Source organism: Seriola dumerili, unplaced genomic scaffold, assembly GCF_002260705.1.
Source record: "Seriola dumerili isolate Sdu_G_001 unplaced genomic scaffold, Sdu_1.0 BDQW01001299.1, whole genome shotgun sequence".
Classification (NCBI taxonomy): Eukaryota; Metazoa; Chordata; class Actinopteri; order Carangiformes; family Carangidae; genus Seriola; species Seriola dumerili.
The window spans coordinates 1,828,965-1,850,651 of NW_019175554.1; the positions used below are offsets into that span (position 1 = coordinate 1,828,965).

The 21,687-nt window shown below is 39.0% G+C and overlaps 1 protein-coding gene across 1 annotated transcript in view; it reads right to left on the reverse strand.

Moving 5' to 3' along the window:
- Positions 1–21,687, reverse strand: part of LOC111238331 (ephrin type-A receptor 6-like) — a 43,520-nt gene that overhangs the window by 6,494 nt on the left and 15,339 nt on the right. Inside the window, exons 6-11 of the mRNA XM_022767782.1 lie at positions 14,121–14,266; positions 13,796–13,805; positions 12,851–13,201; positions 4,043–4,167; positions 3,521–3,683; positions 1,966–2,071 (exon numbers count right to left, since the gene is read on the reverse strand). Of these exons, the coding sequence (XP_022623503.1) occupies positions 1,966–2,071; positions 3,521–3,683; positions 4,043–4,167; positions 12,851–13,201; positions 13,796–13,805; positions 14,121–14,266 (901 nt within the window). The remainder of the gene's footprint in view (positions 1–1,965; positions 2,072–3,520; positions 3,684–4,042; positions 4,168–12,850; positions 13,202–13,795; positions 13,806–14,120; positions 14,267–21,687) is intronic.

Here is a 21,687-nt window from a genome sequence, read left to right on the forward strand (position 1 = left end):
CTGAAAAAAAATAACAGCCATTTTCCTCTTTTCTATAACTCATCTTTTTAGAGCATTTTTTTTTGTTCTTGCCTTTATGTAGTTCTTTTTATTTTCTTCCAATTTTCCACTTTTATCATATTCACAGTCCCACAAATTCAAGGCTTTCAAGGCTCAGCCTCCGTAGAGAAGGAGAGTTGGGACAAAAGTAGCAATCAAACACTAGTATTCAACGAAAAGAACAATCTGCATCCTCCACGGGAAAAAAACATACAGAAGGTGGTTGCCATTTAAAAAGGGATTGAAAAGAGGATTAGTATGCGCTAACACTTTGCAGCTTTTCACTTTAGGAGTATTTATTCATTTAAAAAATTGTTTATAAGTCGCTCATATCAAAACCCAGGTCAAAGAGAAATTGGAGATAAAGCAGGTGTTGCTAGTTTCACATACTGTAGTCTCTGGATCTGGTGTTATCCTTTATGCCCATTCAAAACACATGAGAAGGCTCAACAATACAAGAAGGTCATCCACATGAATGTAGTGCACTTAGTTTTTAATTGTAGGCCAGGAGGAAGTTTCTGATGGATTTCTGGGTAGCCGTGATGTAGACTCACCTACACGGTAATATTGCCTCTAATGCTGTACATTATATTTTAGGCCAAAATGAAGATAGGGATTGTTAAAATTTAGACTGAATAAATCCCATGGACAGCGGAAAAGGCCAAAACAGTGACATAATAGTTCAGCTGGGAAAGAAATTCAGCCCTGTGTGGTGCTTGGATTCTGCCAATTTAAGGGTTACAAGGAGGAGAAGACGGAACAATCTACCTTTCCTTCTGAATGTCTCCCGGTGGTAGACTTACTCACTGGAACATTCACACGGCGGCATGCAAACCCAAAATACCAGGCACATAGAGACTAAAGGGACAGCGAAAATGACTACACGAGACTGAGCGTGATTGACCAGCATGATGTTGACAGATGCAGTAGGCTAACTAAAGTTACGCTGTTATTATAGTTTGACTATAAACAATATTTTAGACTTTATTTGACTCTCCATAAAATAGGATTTAAAAGGGTAATATAGTTGACCTTAGTTTTCCCTACGTCAGTCACATTACACTTGCATTTCTAAACTAATGTGTTGCACACTGTTAGTGCTGTAGGGGAACGGAAAAGAGGCATTGAGACAAGGACTTTACATAGAAATCAGTCCAAGAAAGTCAAAGGAAGTCTTTTTTTCCAAGTTGCACTACAATCTGTTCACATGTTGGCAATAAAAAAAAGTGATTAATTCATGTAAATAGCTTTTACATATAGTACCCTTAAGGTTAATAAAACTCACAAATTGAGTGGAACAGGTAGCTTTATGTAGGAATTTAGGGTTGTCGATTATGCTAATGATCAAATACCATGAGCATAAAGCCCAGTGTCTGCCCTTTTTTTTTCTATGAAAAAACATTGCTTTCATTTCTGAGGTCAGATATTTTCAGCATGAGGTTTGCAAATTGTGTGATCAAAGATTATCACTTCAGCTTGTATCACAATTAAAAATCCAGACAAAGTATGTCCAGATTCAGGGCTATTTTTCATTTCATTTTCATTTTTCATTGTTTATTAATAAATGCCACTAATGGTAAAATCCTGTGAACCAGAGGCAGACTGAAGACAACAGACTGAACTAACCTGGAGAAGTTAATGGAATGGAGCAAACTGCTGGTACATGCATTACATGCTGAGTAATTAGGCAGAAAATTGGCTCAGCCATTTGGAAAATAAGAGTGTCTGCTGGGTGGCAAAAAGGAGTCCATTAACAGCTTTCTGGTTGTAGCGTCACTCTGGAGATTATGAGAAGAAGCACAGCGGTGTGTGTGTGTGTGTGTGTGTGTGTGTGTGTGTGTGTGTGTGTGTGTGTGCGTGTGTGCATGTGTGCATGTGTGGTGTTAACGACAAGCCTGCATCAAAGAGACGCAGGGGGTGTCTTACCGTCCAGTAATGAGGAGGAACAGGGTAAGGATGACCAACAGGGAAAAGCCTCCCACAGATGCTGTGACGACCACCAGAACCTGACCCTGATCAGCGATATCAGGATCTGAGGAAAGTAAGAACAGAGCAAAGACTAATCAGTACCTGTTAAGATGAGCAACTCTCTCACTATGCCCAAACCAGAGAACTGACACATTACTTGATTATACCAAGCTGTCGCAATTTACGGAACACAATGAACACTTCAGAAATGGTATTCAGTTTCTGTGTTGCTAAATTAAACTTTCTCCACATTCATCACTATTGAAAACGCAGTCGAAGGCTCTTAATGTATTCTGTCCTGATGCTCGCCCAGGTTCTCTGTCTTAAACATATCTATGAACAGTGCAACCACAGTTTAATCATCGAAAAAGTAAATTTAAAAGTCTTAGAACTGTTCTGCTTCTGCTCTATACTCAGCATCTAATTCAGATAAAACAGATTAAGACACACATGTTGGAGTTCACTGAAAAAAACTAGCTGCACAGTCACATAAATCTATTTAAATCCCTTTTCCATCAGTATGTTGGAAATGGACTTTTGCCTGAACTTTCTGACGAGAGCCCCTTGTGACTCAACTCAACTATGATTAGATGGTGTGTCTGGCGCGTGATGTCTCTGGCAAATATTAGCCTATTATTATCTTTAGCACTGTATATTTATTTCCAACAAAAAGAGGCAGAGGTCAGAAATATTTGCTGATATGTCCCTGAATGGACGTCTCAGTGATTAAGCCCCTGTACATGTCTACAGTATATGTTTCATTCAAGTAATCTCCGTCGAATTTCACATATTTGTCCGGTGTTCCAAAGTGCCATTTATTTTGATGAGTCCTTAAACATTATGTTCTCCAACTGTTAGCATAAAGTAAAGAAATGTGAAAATGGTCTAAATCACTGAGCTGTGTGTGATGTGAAGCTTTGTGAGCGTGTGCGTTGAATGGGTTGAATAAGGTGAGGGAAAAGATGGCACATATGTAGAAGCACAATTCAAGTATATAAATGGTCTTAAATCAGAAGTATTGGCATATTGGGGTATGCGAATGTGAAATCTACATATTCATCACTAAAAGGGTGTGTTTCGTAGGCGGCTGTGCATTCCTGCATATTTCAGGATTAGAATCAGCAGAGCGTTATACATTCACGATAACTGTAATAAGCACAACTGCAGAGGCTGAATCAGAAACGTACAGGGCTTATAAACATTTAAATAAATGGCTCATGGTTGAAGAACCACTGATGAGTTTCGCAGATCCTTAGTAAAGAATGAACATAAAATGTCCTCCAGGGATTTTATAGGGTTGTTTATCAACACAGATGACTCCACGTCTGTGGCTTTTAAAACTCCCTTCTTCTCCTGTGCATTGTTTTAAAATTAAACTCCATATCATTGAGATTTCAACACAAATCTAACTGACTGAATGACTTAATATTGGTGTCATTCCTCCCAAAAACGTAACCAATATAGGCACAAACAAACCCACAATTCCTTCATGCCCACTCCTTCACAGTCGTACCCTCAGCTGCAGTAGCAAACTCAAAGTTGGGGCTGTAAGCTGTGTAGCCAGCAGCAGTGCGAGCGCGCACGTGGAAGACATAGACAGTGGAGGGTCTGAGGCCTGTTACCACCACGCTGGGGGTTTTGGTCCGTGTCGATGAGTAGCTCAGCTGCTCTTGCTCCTAGATAAGCAGAAACAGAAACAGATTTTCCAGAGATGATAAACAAAAGTACCGGCAAAACAGTTTTTGCATAAACCTGTTATCACAGCAACGTTTGAACAAAACACATAATTTCTTTATCCTATTAACTACCAGAGCAGATGGTGAGCAAAGCAGAGATAGTAATTCAGCTGTACACTTACATTTGGGTTTCTGTATGTTAACGATGCAAATTGCTCTGTGAGCAGTAATTGTTCTGTGTGTATGTGTGCATCACTCTTGATGCTTTTCAGTGCTAAAATGACTGTAATACAAATCTCTGTTACCACTTGCTATCAGCTTGCATGGTACATAAACATGGTCTAAAAAAATGACTTTACCTTCTCATAGTATTTGACCTCATAGTCCACTATGTCTGAAGGAGGCGGTTCCACTTCTGACCAGGAGAGGGCGATGCTGTTTTGAGAGGCCCAGTCTTTTCTGACTACACCCACCAGAGCAGGACCTGAAGATGCAGTCAAAGAGTGCAGAGATTTGAGTCAAACTGTGAGGAGTGGCCTGTCTAGAGGAAAGTTCAACAACAACAACAACAAAATTCCACGTCTTTCCAGACCATTTCTAGATACGTTGATGCACTGGTATAAATCTCCACACACTGGCAATTTTATGAAACTTCTAAAAAAAAAGAAAAAAAAAAAAAAAAGATGTGACCTTATTTGACTCAGTGAGTAACTGGTGGATGTACAAAGAGTTAGCTTACTGAAATGAATATGTGCCAAAGAGTGAATGTTGACATGTAAGTATATGGATTGGAAGAAACATAAGCAAGAAAAATGGCAAGTTTGTAGCAGGACTGAGCAACTCAGAGTCACTGAGTTCGGAGACATGACTACAAAACACATTTCAACAGCATCTTCAGTCATCATCTGAAAGATATCAACATTGAACAAAGTAGCACAGAAATATGCAAAGGGAAAGTCGGGCCAAAAAACAACCGTTCTACTGTCCAGCTCCAGTATGATGTGCAGCCTCAAACATTCCTGTTAACCAAACCACTAGACCCACAGCAACTGTTTATCAAGTTTGCCATTACTGCTGAATTTGGGGGAATATTTTACACAAGGTTGCTGAGGAGACATAAAATCACCTAGCAGAGATTCAAATATTTACCATCAATTATTCATAAAGCCTGCGCTTGAGCAGATTTGACAAACTAATAGATCCAGTCCCTCTGTTGTTGAGTGTGCTGGTTGGGCGATCATTGTTGGAATACAAATTCAGAACCAGATCGACGTCTTAAACTGTCCTCGTGCTCAGATAAGCAGATAACCTACTACACAAAAAGGTGACGCGTCACTGCATTAAGTCGGACGTACTGGGGGTGCAGATGCAACTTTCACATCTTGTCACGAAGCCGGGATTTTCTAGCAGCAGCTCGGCCCAGACACGACACTTCACAGTCCGGCAGCTCAATCATTTCAACTTGTATTAAAACAAAAAAAGACCAGAGAGAAAAAATGGTGCACACAGGAGGCAAGAGTTTGATGCTGACTCCTGCAAAAATGCATACTCGAGGTGACAAATATGTAAATCTAAGGTGTCCAACTTTCACATTAAAATGCAAAAGTTACTCTTCCTGACTCAAGTCTGCCTGAACATGCATTTCTTTAAGCATCTAAAACTTAAAATCATGTCTAATCTAAGACATATAGACAATAAAACCTGACCACTGTGTTTATACACATTCCACAACTCTCCAAAACTCAAAAATTAAGATTTTCCATTTCAACATTTTATGGGTTACCAAAGTAAAGAAAGATCATCATAAGAGTGTCAGTAATCATTCGAGAAAATCAAAATGCATCCTCAACATAGGACAGGATCTTAGTCACCGGACTGTGCTGTCTAAAGAATTTGCAGAGCCAGATCATACACCTGCTGTCAGACATGTTCTTCCAGGTAACACGTGCCCTTTCTATCCTGTTAGCAGGTGGTGCCTGAGCTTCACAGAGCGCCCAAAGATGTTGTGGAAATATCTCAGGCCTCTCAGTCCGGCTGCCTGCTGCCATTTAAATGGCAAACAGCAAACACACCGACGAGAATATACATGCACGTATTGACACAACTAAATGAACCAAATGTCATCTGTGCCATACTTAAAATTACTGTTTTAGCATAATAATGAGCAGTGCTCTGTCTGCTGCACTCATTATTACAAGGTGCTCAATTCTAAATGCCAGTTACTTCAAACAAATCTTTCAGCAGGTGAAACATATCACAGGTAGCTGAAAGTATTGCAGATTTAGCTGTGTGTAAGTTATTGTTTCTCTCTGACTGATGTATAATCGTTCTGCTAATACGATATATATATGTGTACATTGTAATTCGAAAGAATAGCAAATAAAAAGGTGCACAGTAAGGCTGCAGCCAACAAAAATTCTCACAATTAATAAATCCGGCAATTATTTTCTTCGATATACCGATTCATTTTTAGTCTAGAAAACGTCAGATATTGGTGCAAAATGCCAATCAAAGTTTCCTAAAGCCCAAACTGACATCTTGAAATTACACCTTAGCACCTTTCCAAAACCCAAAGCTATTCATCTGCTTTCTTTATAAATTGCTTGACCAAATGACTTAAACAGTTCTAACAATGTCAGAATAGTGGCTGATTCATTTTCATCTGTAGTGCACAGTATTAACAAGTAGAGAAACATCAGTAGCTATCCACTGCATCCAAGCAAAAGACACACAAAAAACCTGAAGCGAACATCGATTGCTCTGAACGAGCAGCTCCAACATACAGTACATATCATGTGCAAGACCAGCAGAAATAGAGTCTAAATCGAGTGCAAACCTTAACATTTGGACCATGAGTACATGTGTTATGGCTTATCCTCAAAATTTGCTTTGACTACACTCCAAAATTTAAATGAGTATGTAAATTTGTAACAGTATTTTCTTGTCATTTGATGGAATCTGTTAAATTGTATCTAAACAACAATGGTGCCCATAAATGTCATATTCAAATAAGCAATGAAGATATTTTTCAGTTGGCATCAATGCAACCAGGCAGATAAATATGCATAACCCACTTAAGAGCATAAGAACATCTGTGAGAATCACATTACTGGAGGGGATTTCTGTCTCCAACCCTACAGTATGTAATGTTATGTATCCATCACCATGCATGTGTGTGTGTGTGTGTGTGTGTGTGTGTGTGTGTGTGTGTGTGTGTGTGTGTGTGTGCACGCGCTTTCATCTCTGTGAGAACCAACTGAAGTTTTAAACTTTCTCTCTAGGTGAGGAAACTCCCTAAAAAACTCTTATGCAAGAAGCTATTTCAGCCTCAGGATAAATCAATGTGCTATTTAGATACCTACTGCTATGGATGAGTGGCTCAAAGAGAACAATTATGGTCATTACAGTTTAATCACAATCCACACAGCTAAAGATAATTGAGAATCTATAAGCTCTAGTTGGTTTTATTGGCAACATGTAAAAATAGGTTAACCCTCAACTTTATGTGCTCCAACAGATAAGGAAAGGACAGAGGGGGGAAAGAAGAGAGAGAGAGAGAGAGAGAGAGAGAGAGAGAGAGAGAGAGAGAGAGAGAGAGAGGAGTGAACAGGGAGAGCTGTAAAGAAATCCCACGAGGTTGCATCTCCCCAGCATCAGAGCATATAAATAGAAGTCAGCCTTATTCCCAGAGCAAGGGAGATGAAAACAGAAGAGATTCCACTGGAGGAAAGGGGGAATAGAGCAAAGTAAAAGAGAGAAAACCTCTTGAATCAGGACACCGCGAAACACTGGGAAATGTTCACACATGGATTTAGCATGTGAGAACTTGGCACAGCCATTGTTGTTACTGTAAGAGTAAAAGACATAATAGGATGTTTTAAACAACTGGACCAAACACACAGCAGCAGTCCACACCTTCAAAAAACCAAACCCTGCAGATTCACTGCATGGCACATGAACATGAGGATTCCAGTACCAATAATGACAGCTCAAAAAACTCCATGTCATGGGCAGCCACAGACGCCACAGGCCCAACAACCACACAGTGGCTAAGTGTCAGATAAGGAGGCTATGGCGTTATACATTTTGCCATCCCATAATGATCCCACAATGATCCCATAATGATGTCATTACGGTGGTGAACTCAGTGTACGTTTAAAGCTATAATCACACTACGTACCGAAGGCTTTACATGTACAAATATGGATGACTTAAAAACCGACTTATTGCACTGTTTGCACCTTTGGGAAAACATTAGCCAAATAATACCAACAAGGAGTCAGACGACAACACAAAAGTGCCACTGAAACCTATTACCAAGTAATTAACAGCTATAATTACTAATAATTAACTGAGTTTAAAAACTAGTACAATAAACACAATCTGTAGTAGTAGAGCAGTGGAGTCTGGAATGAACAGAAAGACGCCTGAGCACGCCTCTGTAGGGATTTAACCATGTAAACCAGCAGCTATTTGATTTCAATTATCTCAGCAAAGGTTCAACGCATCATTACATCTCACATTTTATGAATGATTTGATTGGATTAGATATGTAATTCAATTCATTTATGTTCCTCCAGGCTCCAGACATCTGTACCGCCGGCAAAAACTTTACAAGCGCTCAACTTTCAAGGGCTCCATAGACCACACTTTCCGCCTCTGCTAGGACACAATATTTCCTTTTTACTTTTAACACAGAGCGAGTTCATCTTTGTCGCTGCCTCTCTGCTCCTGTTGTAGGAGCGCATTTTATCCTCTGTGTGGCAAAGACCTTACACAAATTTACACTGATTTCTCTGTGCCTCTTCACAAAGCACTGCAGTGAACTTTGTGGGAGGAATCTTCAGCGAGAAACGCTCCGCTGAGCAATAACTACAGTGTATTTGGAGCAGAGTGCAGTTCACCGTTCATGAGCACAGAGATCATCCTGCTCACTCACTCCTGCTTTGCATTGCTGCCTTGAGAGGTGTTAGGACGGCAGCCGACCTTAACCTACATCGTGATTCACAAAGTGTGGAGGAGTGAAAACACACACACACACACACACACACAGAATCCACGAGATCTGCTAAGATCTTAAAACGCCAAATCTGAATGATAATTCATCCAGTATCATCGGAGGCAGTGAACACTCCATTCTGCTCAAAGACACAGTGATCATAAATCTTGCTTAACTGAGCATTATAACTTATCAAAGTTAGACAAGCACACAGGCAACGGGGAAGAGAAATTATTAGTAATTCTGATTAATAGGTTTAGCATAATTAAAAACATAATGAGGCATTAATGTGCAATTTATAAACAGATAGCATGCCAACAGAAAATAAATCTTCTCTCTCCGCTTCTCACCAAAAAATCCGGTTGATTGCTAATTCTGCTTTTGATTGGCTATTATTCCATCACTGACATAATATCACAGTCCACTGCATGAATCACCTCGCAGCATCCGCATAATTGGCAGCAAGCCTGTCCATCCCGAGTCCATCCAAACAGAGGTTTTGACAAGCACAGATCTACAACAAGCATTTCTCTCAACCCGATGAATATTCAACCTCATTTGAATTTAAAGTAAGTTTTCAAGTGCTTGAGAAATGTTTCTGCATTTAGCCAGCCATATAATGGTTGGAATAGTTTAAATAGATTTTCTTTTTAACCCTTCCTGGAAGATGTTTGAATATATATACAGTATATATATATATATATATATATATATCAAATGTCATGTTAATGTTAACTGTTCATTTACCTTTTTTTTAAAGAATTTAGATCATGCTTGATACTGCGAATTATATGTGGACTGAACTGCAAATTATGAGCCAAGGAAAACTGCATACAAACAGTATGAATGGCGTACAGTGTGCAAACTTAGAGAGCAGTACCTTCCTTTTCATATCATCTCTTATATAAAATGTGTGGAACAGTTACATAACCGCAAACAAAGGATCAGGATCATTCTATCTTCTATCAAAGTGCAAAATTAAAGTATGTATTATTTTACTCTCTCTGATGGATATAGAAAATCCAAGAAAGGTGTTATCTCTTGTTTTAAGGAAGCAGAAAGAGAAGAAAAACATAGATGTGTGTGGGAGACAGAAGAAACAAGAGACAGAGGTGGGAAATGACTAACAGGACCATATACAAGGCTGTAGGTGGTACATGGTTGAAGCAAATGTGTGTGTAAATGTCATGTGTGCATGGATTTGTTTGCCTGCTTGTTTGCATGCATGCCTGGCTGCGTGTGCATACAGTATGTCTACTGAGGAAAGGCAGTTTGACAAGTTAATCCACTCTAAACATCCTTGGGGAAACATCCCCACAGGCTGTTTCTCCTCCTCTACAGAGATTATTTTGCATTCCAACTTCCTCCCATCAGTCTAGCTGCCTTTGCCAGAGAGATGGGTGACACATATACACCTGACATCTGCTTTCCATGGAGTGATGACAGCCTATCAGCATAACATTTAATTTCTCAAAATCACTCTTTAGTACAATATGCTAGGAGACAATGAGCGCCAAGAAATGACTGTTGAAGTTATTATCGTTCTTGAATGATTCAAGACCATTATGTTGAAGTTATTATCGTTGAGACCACATTATACTCACTCACCAACCACGCACTCTATATTGCCTGAAAAACTGATTGAAGCATTGACACAACTAAACTAAAAGCCAATAACTGCACGATGGTTGGTAGGGAATGATGATAAATTAATAAGAAAATTGTAATATTTATGCATTACACTTCAAAGTCTGCCATTTATAAACACAGTGGGAGCATTTGCACTGTCTGAATACTTGACTATGAAATGACAGTTTTATTCCCACTCAGTCTCGGTTGCTTGCTGGCACTTAAACAGACGACACACTCCACTGCGTCATTCTCATCTAGCATCTTACTGTTGGATTCTACCTTCCGCCTTTGTGTGGTGCTGTACACCTGGGCACAGTTTTTTTTTTTTTTTAAATTGGCTCACAGCTAAACAGACTAATAATCGTACTGATTATGAGTAATATTCTGAGTCGACTGGCTTGTCTGCCACTTTGATCCAGACTTGGTCCAAAATGGAGACTTGGGAATTCAGACTAGGCGTCTTTAAGACACTTTGTTCCTGCCATCTGTTGTACAAGTAATCGGACAAACAGGCCATCTGTAAACCCACAGATTGGCTTTGAGACAGCATGGTGTACGTCTTGTTGTTTCTAAACCTGAAAAAGTGGAAAACATGATAAACTGGTGTATGATATATATATATATATATATATTGTTGACACTTCCCAAATCTTTTAATCTTTCCATAAATTTTTCAGATATGTTTCTGGTGACAAATGGTACACCGTGACAATCTTTGTGCTAATACAATTATGGCAGCCTATCATTACACACAAATGTGATTGAGCACAGATATACCCACAATTCCCTTCTTTTTTACATCTGAGCCACTGATGACTAATGAGCGTCAGTCTTGTTCTCATCAGAATTTCAACTCACTACTGACTTGCTGCACATGCTGAAAGGGGAGAAAATGTGCACATACATCGCAGCATAATTTATTAATCCACTCTCTTTCCTTCCTTCATCTCAACCTTCTCCATCAATTATTCCATCAACATTCCTGCCCTTAAAATATAAGGGTCAGATTTCAGTCCCTGAACTTTAGATCTCTTATTTTTCCTAATGCAAGCCAGAGACAATGCTGCCTTCAGGGCTGCTAGCAGTGGTTGACCTCAGGTCAGCTGGGCTCTGCTAATTAGGACTAGGTTCAGGTCACAGTGGCTCTGTCAGCTATTCAAGGGTCAGAAATGTGCTTCACCTACTGACACATTAAGCTGGATGGAGAGACAGAGACTTTGAAAGAAGACACAGGGTACTCAGGAAGAAGAGAGGCAAATCCAGCTGCAGAATAAGATCCGAGCCTGTTAGTGTAGCACAGCTATTTTCATCTGCTCCGAGCTGCAACGCAAACACAGTATTCCTGATCTATGAATCAGGTATTATGCAACTACTGTATGTGCATATGCCATGCATAGCATGTAAAATTAATCTTTATTAATATTTAAGAGCTAAATATGGCTACCTGCATGTTAACCCTCAACAGCCTGTCCAGCAAAAGGAGAACAAATGGAATACATCAACCGCAGATGTCCTAGCAACTAGCAACTCCATTTTTAGGAACAAGTGTGCTACAGCCACTATGCATCAAGGTTATGGAATTTAACTATAAGTCTTGAGATACAGACGACAGCCATGTTACCGGTAATCACTACAAAGATTTGACTAAAACTAGTGCCTCACGTCTAGTGCAAAGATACTCTAACCAGTGCCCCAAAAGCTGTATGGTGGCTGCAGGAACAGAAACTACTAGAGATGTGCTGACTGTCCTGATTGTTTTTCCGCGTGATTTTTCATTCCAGTTTGGGGTTTGTGGTGACCACCTTATCAGTGCTCATGGAAGTTAGATAGTTAGTTGTGCCGGTTATTTTTTGGGCAGCGGCAAGATGAACTTGTGAACATGTAAAAGTCGAGGTAGTTTTTTCAATCTGCTCAAGTTTGTAAACTATTTTTTATCAATTTGGCTTGGCTCCCTGCCATCCCATGAACAGAATGGTCCACTGGGAAAATTCCCACCATTCCAGATGGCCATTTTGCCCATGCCAGCAGGATTAAGATGATGAATGTGTCACAACATGTTGTAACGTACCATGCACTATTTCAGCAAAATGTTTTGAATTTGATTTATATAATTACGAAATTCATGGCAACTTCAAATAGTGAAAACATTTCAAATGTGTTTTGAAGTAACAACTTAGTCAGTTAGTCAAATGAGACCCTGAAGCTCAATGTGAACTCTCTGTATTGCTTTTTTTGCCTGACCAACAGTCCAAAACCCAGAGCTTTTCAATTAAAGTGATGTAAAATATAAAAAACAGCAAAACCTCAGATTTGAGAAGGTGGAACCAAATGTTTGCCATTTTTGCTTGGTAAATCACTTATAAATGGGGAATAACCTTATCCAAGTCAAGAGACCATGTCAATATAAGTCAGTCCTATAATTCTGAGGGGAGGGAGGAACATCTGCTCATCATCATTGCCACAGTTGGATTTGAAGACAGTAAAACAAACAGAATTTGAAAGCTGCACTGCAGTGAACAAGAGCTCTGCAACTCACCAACTTGGTGCATATTGACGGTAACATTCGCCAGCGAGCGTACGGCCACACCTAGTCCAGTTACGCCATTCACAGCCTCTACATGGAAAGTGTAGTTGGCGTGCATTGCAAAATCTAGTATCGCCACAGAGGTACCAGTCAGACCAACCGGCCGTGGGATAAACCGCAGGTCTGGCCCACAGGGCTCACACTGTGTCACACCACCGTCGCCCTCACTTCCATCACAGCGCTGGCACAGGATGTTGTAAGTGATGTCCTTCCTGCCTCCTGTATCGCTTGGAGGCATCCACTGCAAGAAGAGAGCCGTGTCATTGATCAATGAGACCAGGTTCCTGGGAGGTGACGGAGGCCCTGAAGAGAGAAAAAGAAATAACTCATTGGTCACTTTCTAAGGTAGGTTTTCTTTTTAAAAAACTAATATTTATCAAATATGATTATATGATTGCATGATTCAAAATATAGTTTAATACATATAGAGAGGTTTGATTATTGACTGATTGAATAAAATAATGCACAGGACACATGATCTATGATTACTTGTGCCATCTCAGACGATGTAGGCCTCTAACAGTTCCTAGAGTTCACCAAAAATGATGAAATAAGCAGCAATAACACAACTTTTATTTCTTTTTACCATTATACACTTTGCAAAAATACCTAACAGGTTATTGCAAAAGTTTGAAACTATCATTATTAAGTATAACAGTAACATGCAAAAGAGTACCTCAGATCACATCACTCATCTAACCTTGAGGATGAAGCGAGAGTGGGACACGTGATTGCCAAAATCTGACAATTAATGGCCCTTTAGCAGCCAGTGAGCATAATTTGAATCTGCAGTACGTGTCTTCAGTTTGTAGCTACAGTAGGTGTGTGGGTGGCTGGCTTTCAACGCGTCTTGCAGTATTTCATGCCAACAGCTTGTGTCAGTTTCCTGGATAAAACTGCGGCAATTCTGTTTTTTTTTTTTTTTCAATTTTCACAACTGTACAAAGTAATCAGAGCTGAAGTTTTGAGTGTGTAGGTGTATGGGAGCTAAGCTTTCAGAGTGCCCCAAGTGTTTCATTCCAGCATGCTCCTTGTCAGTTTAATGGATACAGCTCCATGTCAGAATTTTTCATGTCCATGGATATGGAACATCATGAGAGATGTTTCTTTTGTAGTTGAGATAAATAAGTAAATAAATTAAACAAGAAAAATTTTGTAAAAAAAAAAAAAAAAAAAAAAAAAACAGGAGACAAAAAAATTACAGAATAAACAACTGACAAGCCATGGTGGTGGGGTCTTTGATAGCCCTGTAGAAGCCTTTATCGCAGTGACAGATAGTGGCAGCCTGGTCATGGCTGGAGCTGTGTGGAGGACACTTGGAACATTTAGTGTTCCCAGCATATGCCTTGAAGAAGCCAGGCCTACAAGCTGGAGACGGGGGGAGACAGAGGAGGAGGGAACTTACACAAGGTTAATGTTCCTCATGCAACTGCACTTCCATCAGCACACATTTCCATCAGCATTTAATTCAAAGCTCCAGCTGCTTCTCTCCTCACCTGTGGTCTGACCTTATTTCCCAAGGAGCTATGGATCACTGTCACCTGCTTATTAGCTCACTAAGCCACATGCTTATGCTCCTGCCCATTGTCCACTTTAACAAATGGCACACACCTGTGATAAACCTTTTCAGAATAAAGACTGGTGAACTCACAAATACATAAATGTGTTTTGAAATAAACACATTACAAACTCTTATTAGGCCAACGAAGGCTTTGTACTAAAGTTTACAGGCACATGCTAGCAGACCCCCCACATCACCACAATTAATTTTTTTCATTGTGGGATAGATGTCATATTAAATAGACTAAATAGCAGACAGTTGTTTATGTTATCATTGCATATTAAGTTAACATACAATATTAAGAAGTTGGGGAAGTTACTTCCACTTACAAATCCAGGTTAACTGATAAAGTCACCAATCACATTAGCTAAAGTTCTTTAGTAATACTTGGCAACTAGTAAATGGGCCCAATGTTAGTTCTTCTGTTACTCAAGCTCCACAAATGGTAGCTTCTAAAATCCCAAAAGCCACAGTCCAAAGAAAACGAAGACATTATGGTTTAATTAACGAGTAGCCTACCTTGCAAATACTACGGTGGCCCTGAGAGCTCAGTGCACAGCAGCTTAACACATGCAAAGACACAAACTCGCTGCAAATTCAGAAAACATCTTCATCAATTTGATAACGCGCTACAAATAGTCACAACACATGCAAATAAAAAAAACACGCTGCAAATTCAGTCCTACAACAAAACGGAAGTGTTTTGCAAGGGACACTAAAAACTGATGAACAAGTGCGTCCCAGCCAGGTTCATCGTTTAAAAAAAAAAGTTATTTTATGCCTTAATTCAGATAGAGGGATAGATAGAGAGAGGATGATATGGTGCAAAGGGCCAATGGTTGGACTCGAACCCGCGCTGCTCCGGTTAGACTTAGGCCTGCGACTTCATGGTTGCATTTGAAATTTTTAACTACTGGTGGTGATGAAAAATTAGGGTATTACCAAAACCCTTCATCCTGTGGGAATCATAAATGTCCGTATAAAATTAAGCTAAATACACACATCCAATGGTTAAGATATTGCCCTCTACACCAAAGTGGCTAAAAACACTGTTTTAGATTGTAGAGATTCTGGTTTCTAAAGATAACGCTGCAGCTGTACAACATAGTTTTATCATTGGATATAACAATAACCTTAAACCACTAAAACAGCTTCAAAGAAATGCTGGAATAAGAGTACCATGTATATTGTTTTACAATGCAATAAAAAATACGTATGTTTAAGGCTGTAAAACTTTTCAGGAGTTTAGGAGGTAAATTTAGGATGAAAAACGAAATGAATAAATGGATGCTATATATAATATTTAAGTTATGGAAAAGTCTTTGGAGCCTATTTGTTGTAATCAGCAGGTTTAATAGACTCCCCACTTTCAGATTACCCTGGATACACACAGGGGAAAGTTTGTATTTTTTGTCAGGCAGGTAAAAAATAAGAGATTAACATACAAATAATGCATTATGAAATGCAATTAGGCTATACCCTGCTTTCAGTCTAAAACCTCCATCCACTCACATGGTCCATTCTGCCGACCTAAGTATTCTTCTGTATTCTGTCCTTACTTCGGTTCACTTTCCTACCTCATTACTTCCTCCAGTTCTCTCCCATTTTACCTTCCCATTTCTTTTTTTTCTCCATCAATTCAACCAACTCTCCTGTCCTTATCACTCCAGTTTTTCTCTAACTGTTCTGCACTGCCACAATTTTCAACTTCTTCTGATTTTCTTCATCTTTCTCCCAATATTTTCCTCTTCCTATCTCTCCTCCTGCTTTCCTCTCATTCGCTCTTTCCCTTCAGGCTTATCAGATGATGGCAAAACTATTGCAGATTGCCTCCTTCTCCCCAGACTTATCTCAGCAGAGAAAAAATAAAGCACTAATAGTGCAGTTATTTAATATTCTGGGAATCCCTGGATAATTTTATTGCAGAGTAATTTGTATGAGAATATATAATGTGGGTGGGGTAATAATTTCAAAATTAGCAAATAAATATGCTATCTATAAGACAGACGATGCAATGGTAAAGCAGAAAGGTAACATGCTAGGGAAATTTAATCAAGAGTTCATGGCAGATATAAGATTTTAATTTTAGCATTTCAATATTTCTTCCATAGTTACTTTAAGTAGGAGGCACAAAGATGTAATAATGAGGCAGTCATTTCTTTTCTCCCTCACACCATCAGCAACAGACCACATTACAAATCATTTGTTGTCTACAGTAATACATTATTGCCTCCACTGAGAAACATTTTAATCCTTCTGTTGATGTTAGGGTTACATATCAAAGAGTTGGAAGTTTCATACTGTGTCACATGAATGATGTCCAGCTGCTACCCAGTATCCAGTGCTGCACTTAGGACTCCTTGTAAAGGATTATTGTTACTGAGTGGATTATCCCGGTAAAATTAGCAAATTAAATTAAACTGCTCTTGGTGTGTATATTCATACAGTAATGGATATTCTGATTAAATAAGTTGCAAATACACTAAGTCCCTCAGACTGTGATGCACACCAAGTGATGCAGTGGCTTTAGTATCTACTTGTATTTCAGCTCAGGAGACCCCTAGAGAGTCTTGGTTGAATGAGGATTAGATTTATACCCAATGCTTGATTGTTGGATCTAATTGTTAGAATATTTAGAATCATATCATCAACAGTTAAGTTGCCCGAGTGTCCATAAATTATATATCAAGACATCTCAAGCATACCATAACCATAATCATCAGTTCACTTTTTGATAAAGAGCCAAAGGTAAGAAATACTAGTCAGTTAAACTAGTTATTGATATTTTGTTAATGTACAACACCAGTTAACTGTTACGTTTAAGATGTTACAAAGCCCCACTTGCACCCGGATGTTGTAAACAAGCAAGATGGAAAGTGGGACAGGTGACAACCAGTACAGTTTGGCAGTACTTTGACCTAGAAAAAGAAAATAAGGTTATATGTAGGCTGTGTCAGAAAAAAATGGCATTTAATCACTCAACTGGAGCAATATGTAACCACATTCAGCATACGTATGTGGACTTAACCTGCCAGGAGACAAGGCTGATGGTGGTAGCACTGCTAACATTAGCAAACCACTTGGCAAACCAATATGACATTGTTTACCTGCAGGCACTGTGAGCCCACTTCATTCCCAAACTTTTAAACTAGTCGACTAGTCTAAATTTAAATGACTGTTTAATTGACAAAGAAATTGGTCACATCGCTATGTATACACAAAAATTCAAGGTGAGAACACTGACTCCCATTGTGCATGTCGGTGAGAAACAGCCAATCACAGAGCTTAAAATTCTGCTATCTTAAAATCGCTTATTTTCTCCAAAAAACAGTCCAAAACTGAAAGATATTCAAGTTGAAATCATATAAAAGAGAAAAGCAGCAATTCCTCACATTTGCGAAGCTGAAACCAGCATTTTTGCTTGAGTAAACTTCAACAATTATTAGATTATTAAAATTGTTGCTAATTGATTTTTGGTCGAATGACTAATCAATTATCTGACTAATTGTTAGCCCATACAATTTTGCTTTCTATACGGCTATTTATTCATTTCTTGACCATTTTACATAGCTATTGCTTTAAATTGCAGACAACATGTAATTGAAAAAGAGAACGACAAGTGTGAATGAGAGATGACATGCAAGGTACAGTGAAAATCAAATATGCAAGATGGTAAGAAATACAAGGAAAAAACAATCTGCATAAACAGGTGGACATAGTTGAGTATAAGTAAAAGGGATGAGATGAAAGATAAACGCACAGACAAAAAGCATCGCCAAAATCGCGTCGCTGGTTAGCTCCTAATGAGAAGAGTAATTTGTCACCCAGCTTCCAATTTTAGAGGCACCTCATTCACTTGGATATTACTTTCCTCCTATGCTCACCTCCTGCCAAAGGCAACAAACACACACATTCATTTGAATTTCCAGCTGCTCCCTGCTCCCTGTTATGAGCTGGGAAGATCACCACCAAAAAGCAATTACAATACTCATACCACTATTTCCATCAAAAATTTTTTGAAAACACCCACACACACACACACACACACACATGCACACACAGACAGATAATGAGATCCAATTTGTTCACTATCAGTTGTTGGGCTTTTTGTCATGGAAGGCATTCTTATTCATGAAAGGAACAATATTGGCACAAAATATATATTCCCACTCAGAGCAGATACTGCTGTGCACACAAAACAAACAACAATCATGCAGAAAAAGTATGTTTCACCATCTAACAGCTTTAGAGCTTAAACTAAAGATGTTTTTTTTCATTATCAATTATTCTGCTGGTTATTTTTTCAACTAATCAATTAAACATTTGGCCTATAAAATGTAAGAACAAAGCGAAAATTTCTGTTATAATCCCCCCCCCCCAAGGAGAGGTGATCATCAGATGTTTTGTTTTATTCTTCCATCAGTCCAAACCCTAAAGAAATTCAATTAACTATCATATATATGAAAAAGAAAATCAGCACATTCTCATACTAAGCAGGAAACAGCAATACATGTTTGGCATTTTTACTTGATTAATCTAAATAAAAAATTCAATTCTTTTTCATTAATTTTCAACTAATCAAATAATTGACAATTGCAGCGTTAAATAGCTTAATTGTCTGTTTTTGATGGGACTGGCATGTTACCAGTCTTGATAATATATGGTATGGAGCCATAGCATGTGTTTGACACTTTTCAATCCCATTTAGCAGTGACTGTTACATAAAAAGTCACAGTCTAGTTCCTGACAGCTAAGTGACTAAAAGTAAACTCTTATTACTTAAACCTGCATTCATTGTTTTTTGGCCACTTGGAGGACAACGAACCATTATTGTATCATCAACTTATAAATGTAATATGCGTTCATTTGGACTTGTGTTTGTGTACACCTGACAAAGGAGAAAATAAACTCACTCTATAGCTCTGTATTAGTGTCCACCAACTCCTAGGTAAAGGAGTTGTATTCAGCAACTACTCGCTATCTTGATGTGTATGCTGTTTGGTGCTCTGCAGGTGGTCTGGTTTTTAGAGCATTTTGCTGCAAATAGCTGCCTGCCCGCTGAAAACACTGACTGATGAGTTGGGTGATATTTCTGTAAGGATCATCACTACAAGAGATTACACACAGTAATTAGATTCATAAAAATATTGACCAGAGCAAGAAACTTTTGCCTCAGGTTAGGCTTAAGATTTGAATAGATAACCTACAGGGGTTTAGTCCAAGAAAGCACATCGCCTGCACATTTCCAGGAATGTACTGACATGCCAGCTAAGAGATTCTGAGTTGTTTGGGTGCACAGAGTTGAACATTTTCTCTTGGCTTTACGTTGTCGGAAACAGATGGAGCCAGAGACTATGTTTACCTTGGTCTCTCAGCTTTGATATGCAGATGGGAAGTTCACAGAGAATGAGTGATGCTCTAGTCTGGCTGAGCTGCGTTAAAAGCAAGAGCAAACACAGTCCTTAATGGACACAAGAGGGGCACAGTGACTCAGATACAACTCAGACTATGTATTGATTTCCTCATTTCCTATTCCACTTTACCTGATTTTAAGGTCACAAGTTTGCACCTTGCCTCGCCTGATCAATCCTGCGTCTCCAGACAGCACAGGTCATCAGTGACTAAATATTTCCAATTTCTGGAGAACTCTTGACATGGATTGCCATGGGGAAAAGAGAAAAGAGAAAAGACTGATGGACTTTAGTGTGTGATTCTGAAAATGTGTGTCTGTTCGTTTGCTTCCCTTCCTCACTATTCATCTGTACAGTAAGAGGAGAAACTGAGCTGTGTTGTTATCAACTTCATGAAAAGTATGGGAGGTGTTTGCGGCAAAACTTGTCAGTCAAAAGGTTTTACTGAAACCAAAATATTTGAACATAGAAGATTTTTTTTCAGCTATTGAATGCAACCACTTAGCCTACTGGTGGGTTTTTTGGGTTTTATCTGCGGATCTGTTCTGATTCAAATGAAATTCAAAAAGACATCTCTGTTAGCTTCCCCCACAATTCACTGCCTCTTGAATATGATGCTGTGACGAAAGGATGTGGAACAAATAGCATTAGCACTATGATGTTGCCTTATCTAGGTCATGATATAACCAGCCTATCTCTGAGTAATCCTCTTGTGGTTGACACTGTATGAAAGGAATAGCATAATAAAGCACTCGATTGAGATGTCAAAACAGTCTGGCAGAATGCTATTGGGGTGGAAAGCAGTGTTTGATAAGCGCTGACGCCTTTGTTTAGGCAGCTGGGAGGGAAAGAAGGACGTGTTAGCGCAGAGCTTATATTTTGGAGTGTTGGGGTTTTCCCTATTCTCTCTCTCTCTCTCTCTCACTCTCTCTCTCTCTCTCTCCATTTCTCGCTCTCTCTCCCTCTTTTGCTCTTTCCCCATGCTGCCTCTCAGACAGCTTTGATCACAGTACCCTTTGAAGCAGTGTTCCAAAATGAAAACGAGGAGAAAGCAGAAGTCATCGCAAGTTCATGCCTAAACTTCCTGCAACTACTTGCAAAGTGCACATCTTCATCACAGCCTAAGCTCTGCAAGACCTATGGAAATTATTGATGAGAAAAAATAATTGGTCATAACTAATGAAAGCCATAAATCATTTATTACAAGGCCATAAGGTGTTGTTACGATTGATCACTTCTTCTAACCCTAATGAGTTTAAAGCCATGAAGTCCACAGCAGAACGTTCTTGGTAGTTATAACCTGACATCTTTGAACACAACAGTAACTACTGCACAGCAGAGCAACACAGCTTAGCTGTGTCTCTGGTTTCCATTACTCGTGATGCTACATTAGTATTTCAGAGAAGGGTGAATCTTACAGAAACAGCCATTTTGGGAAATATGCTTGTTTTCTATCAGACTCTCACTCAGATGATAAGATCGATACTAGTTACATGTCTGTACGTCCAGTGCAGTATATAACCCAGAGAAATGTTCAGCAGGCACAAAGACTGGACTCTTTCGAATGGGCTTATCTTGCCCTGTCAAAAGGAAAAGTATACTGTGTGACTCATATTTTAAAGTTTTATTTTAGAGCTGGAATAATTAGTCAATCACTTATTTTTCAGGCAAAAAAAGTGAAATATTCTCTCATTTCAACTTCTGAAATGTGAGGATTTGCTGCTTTTCTTTGTCATATGTGAACGTTAATGAAATGTCCTTGGGGCTTTGGACTGTTTGTTAGACAAAGCAATTAATTTGAAGACATCAAAGATGGC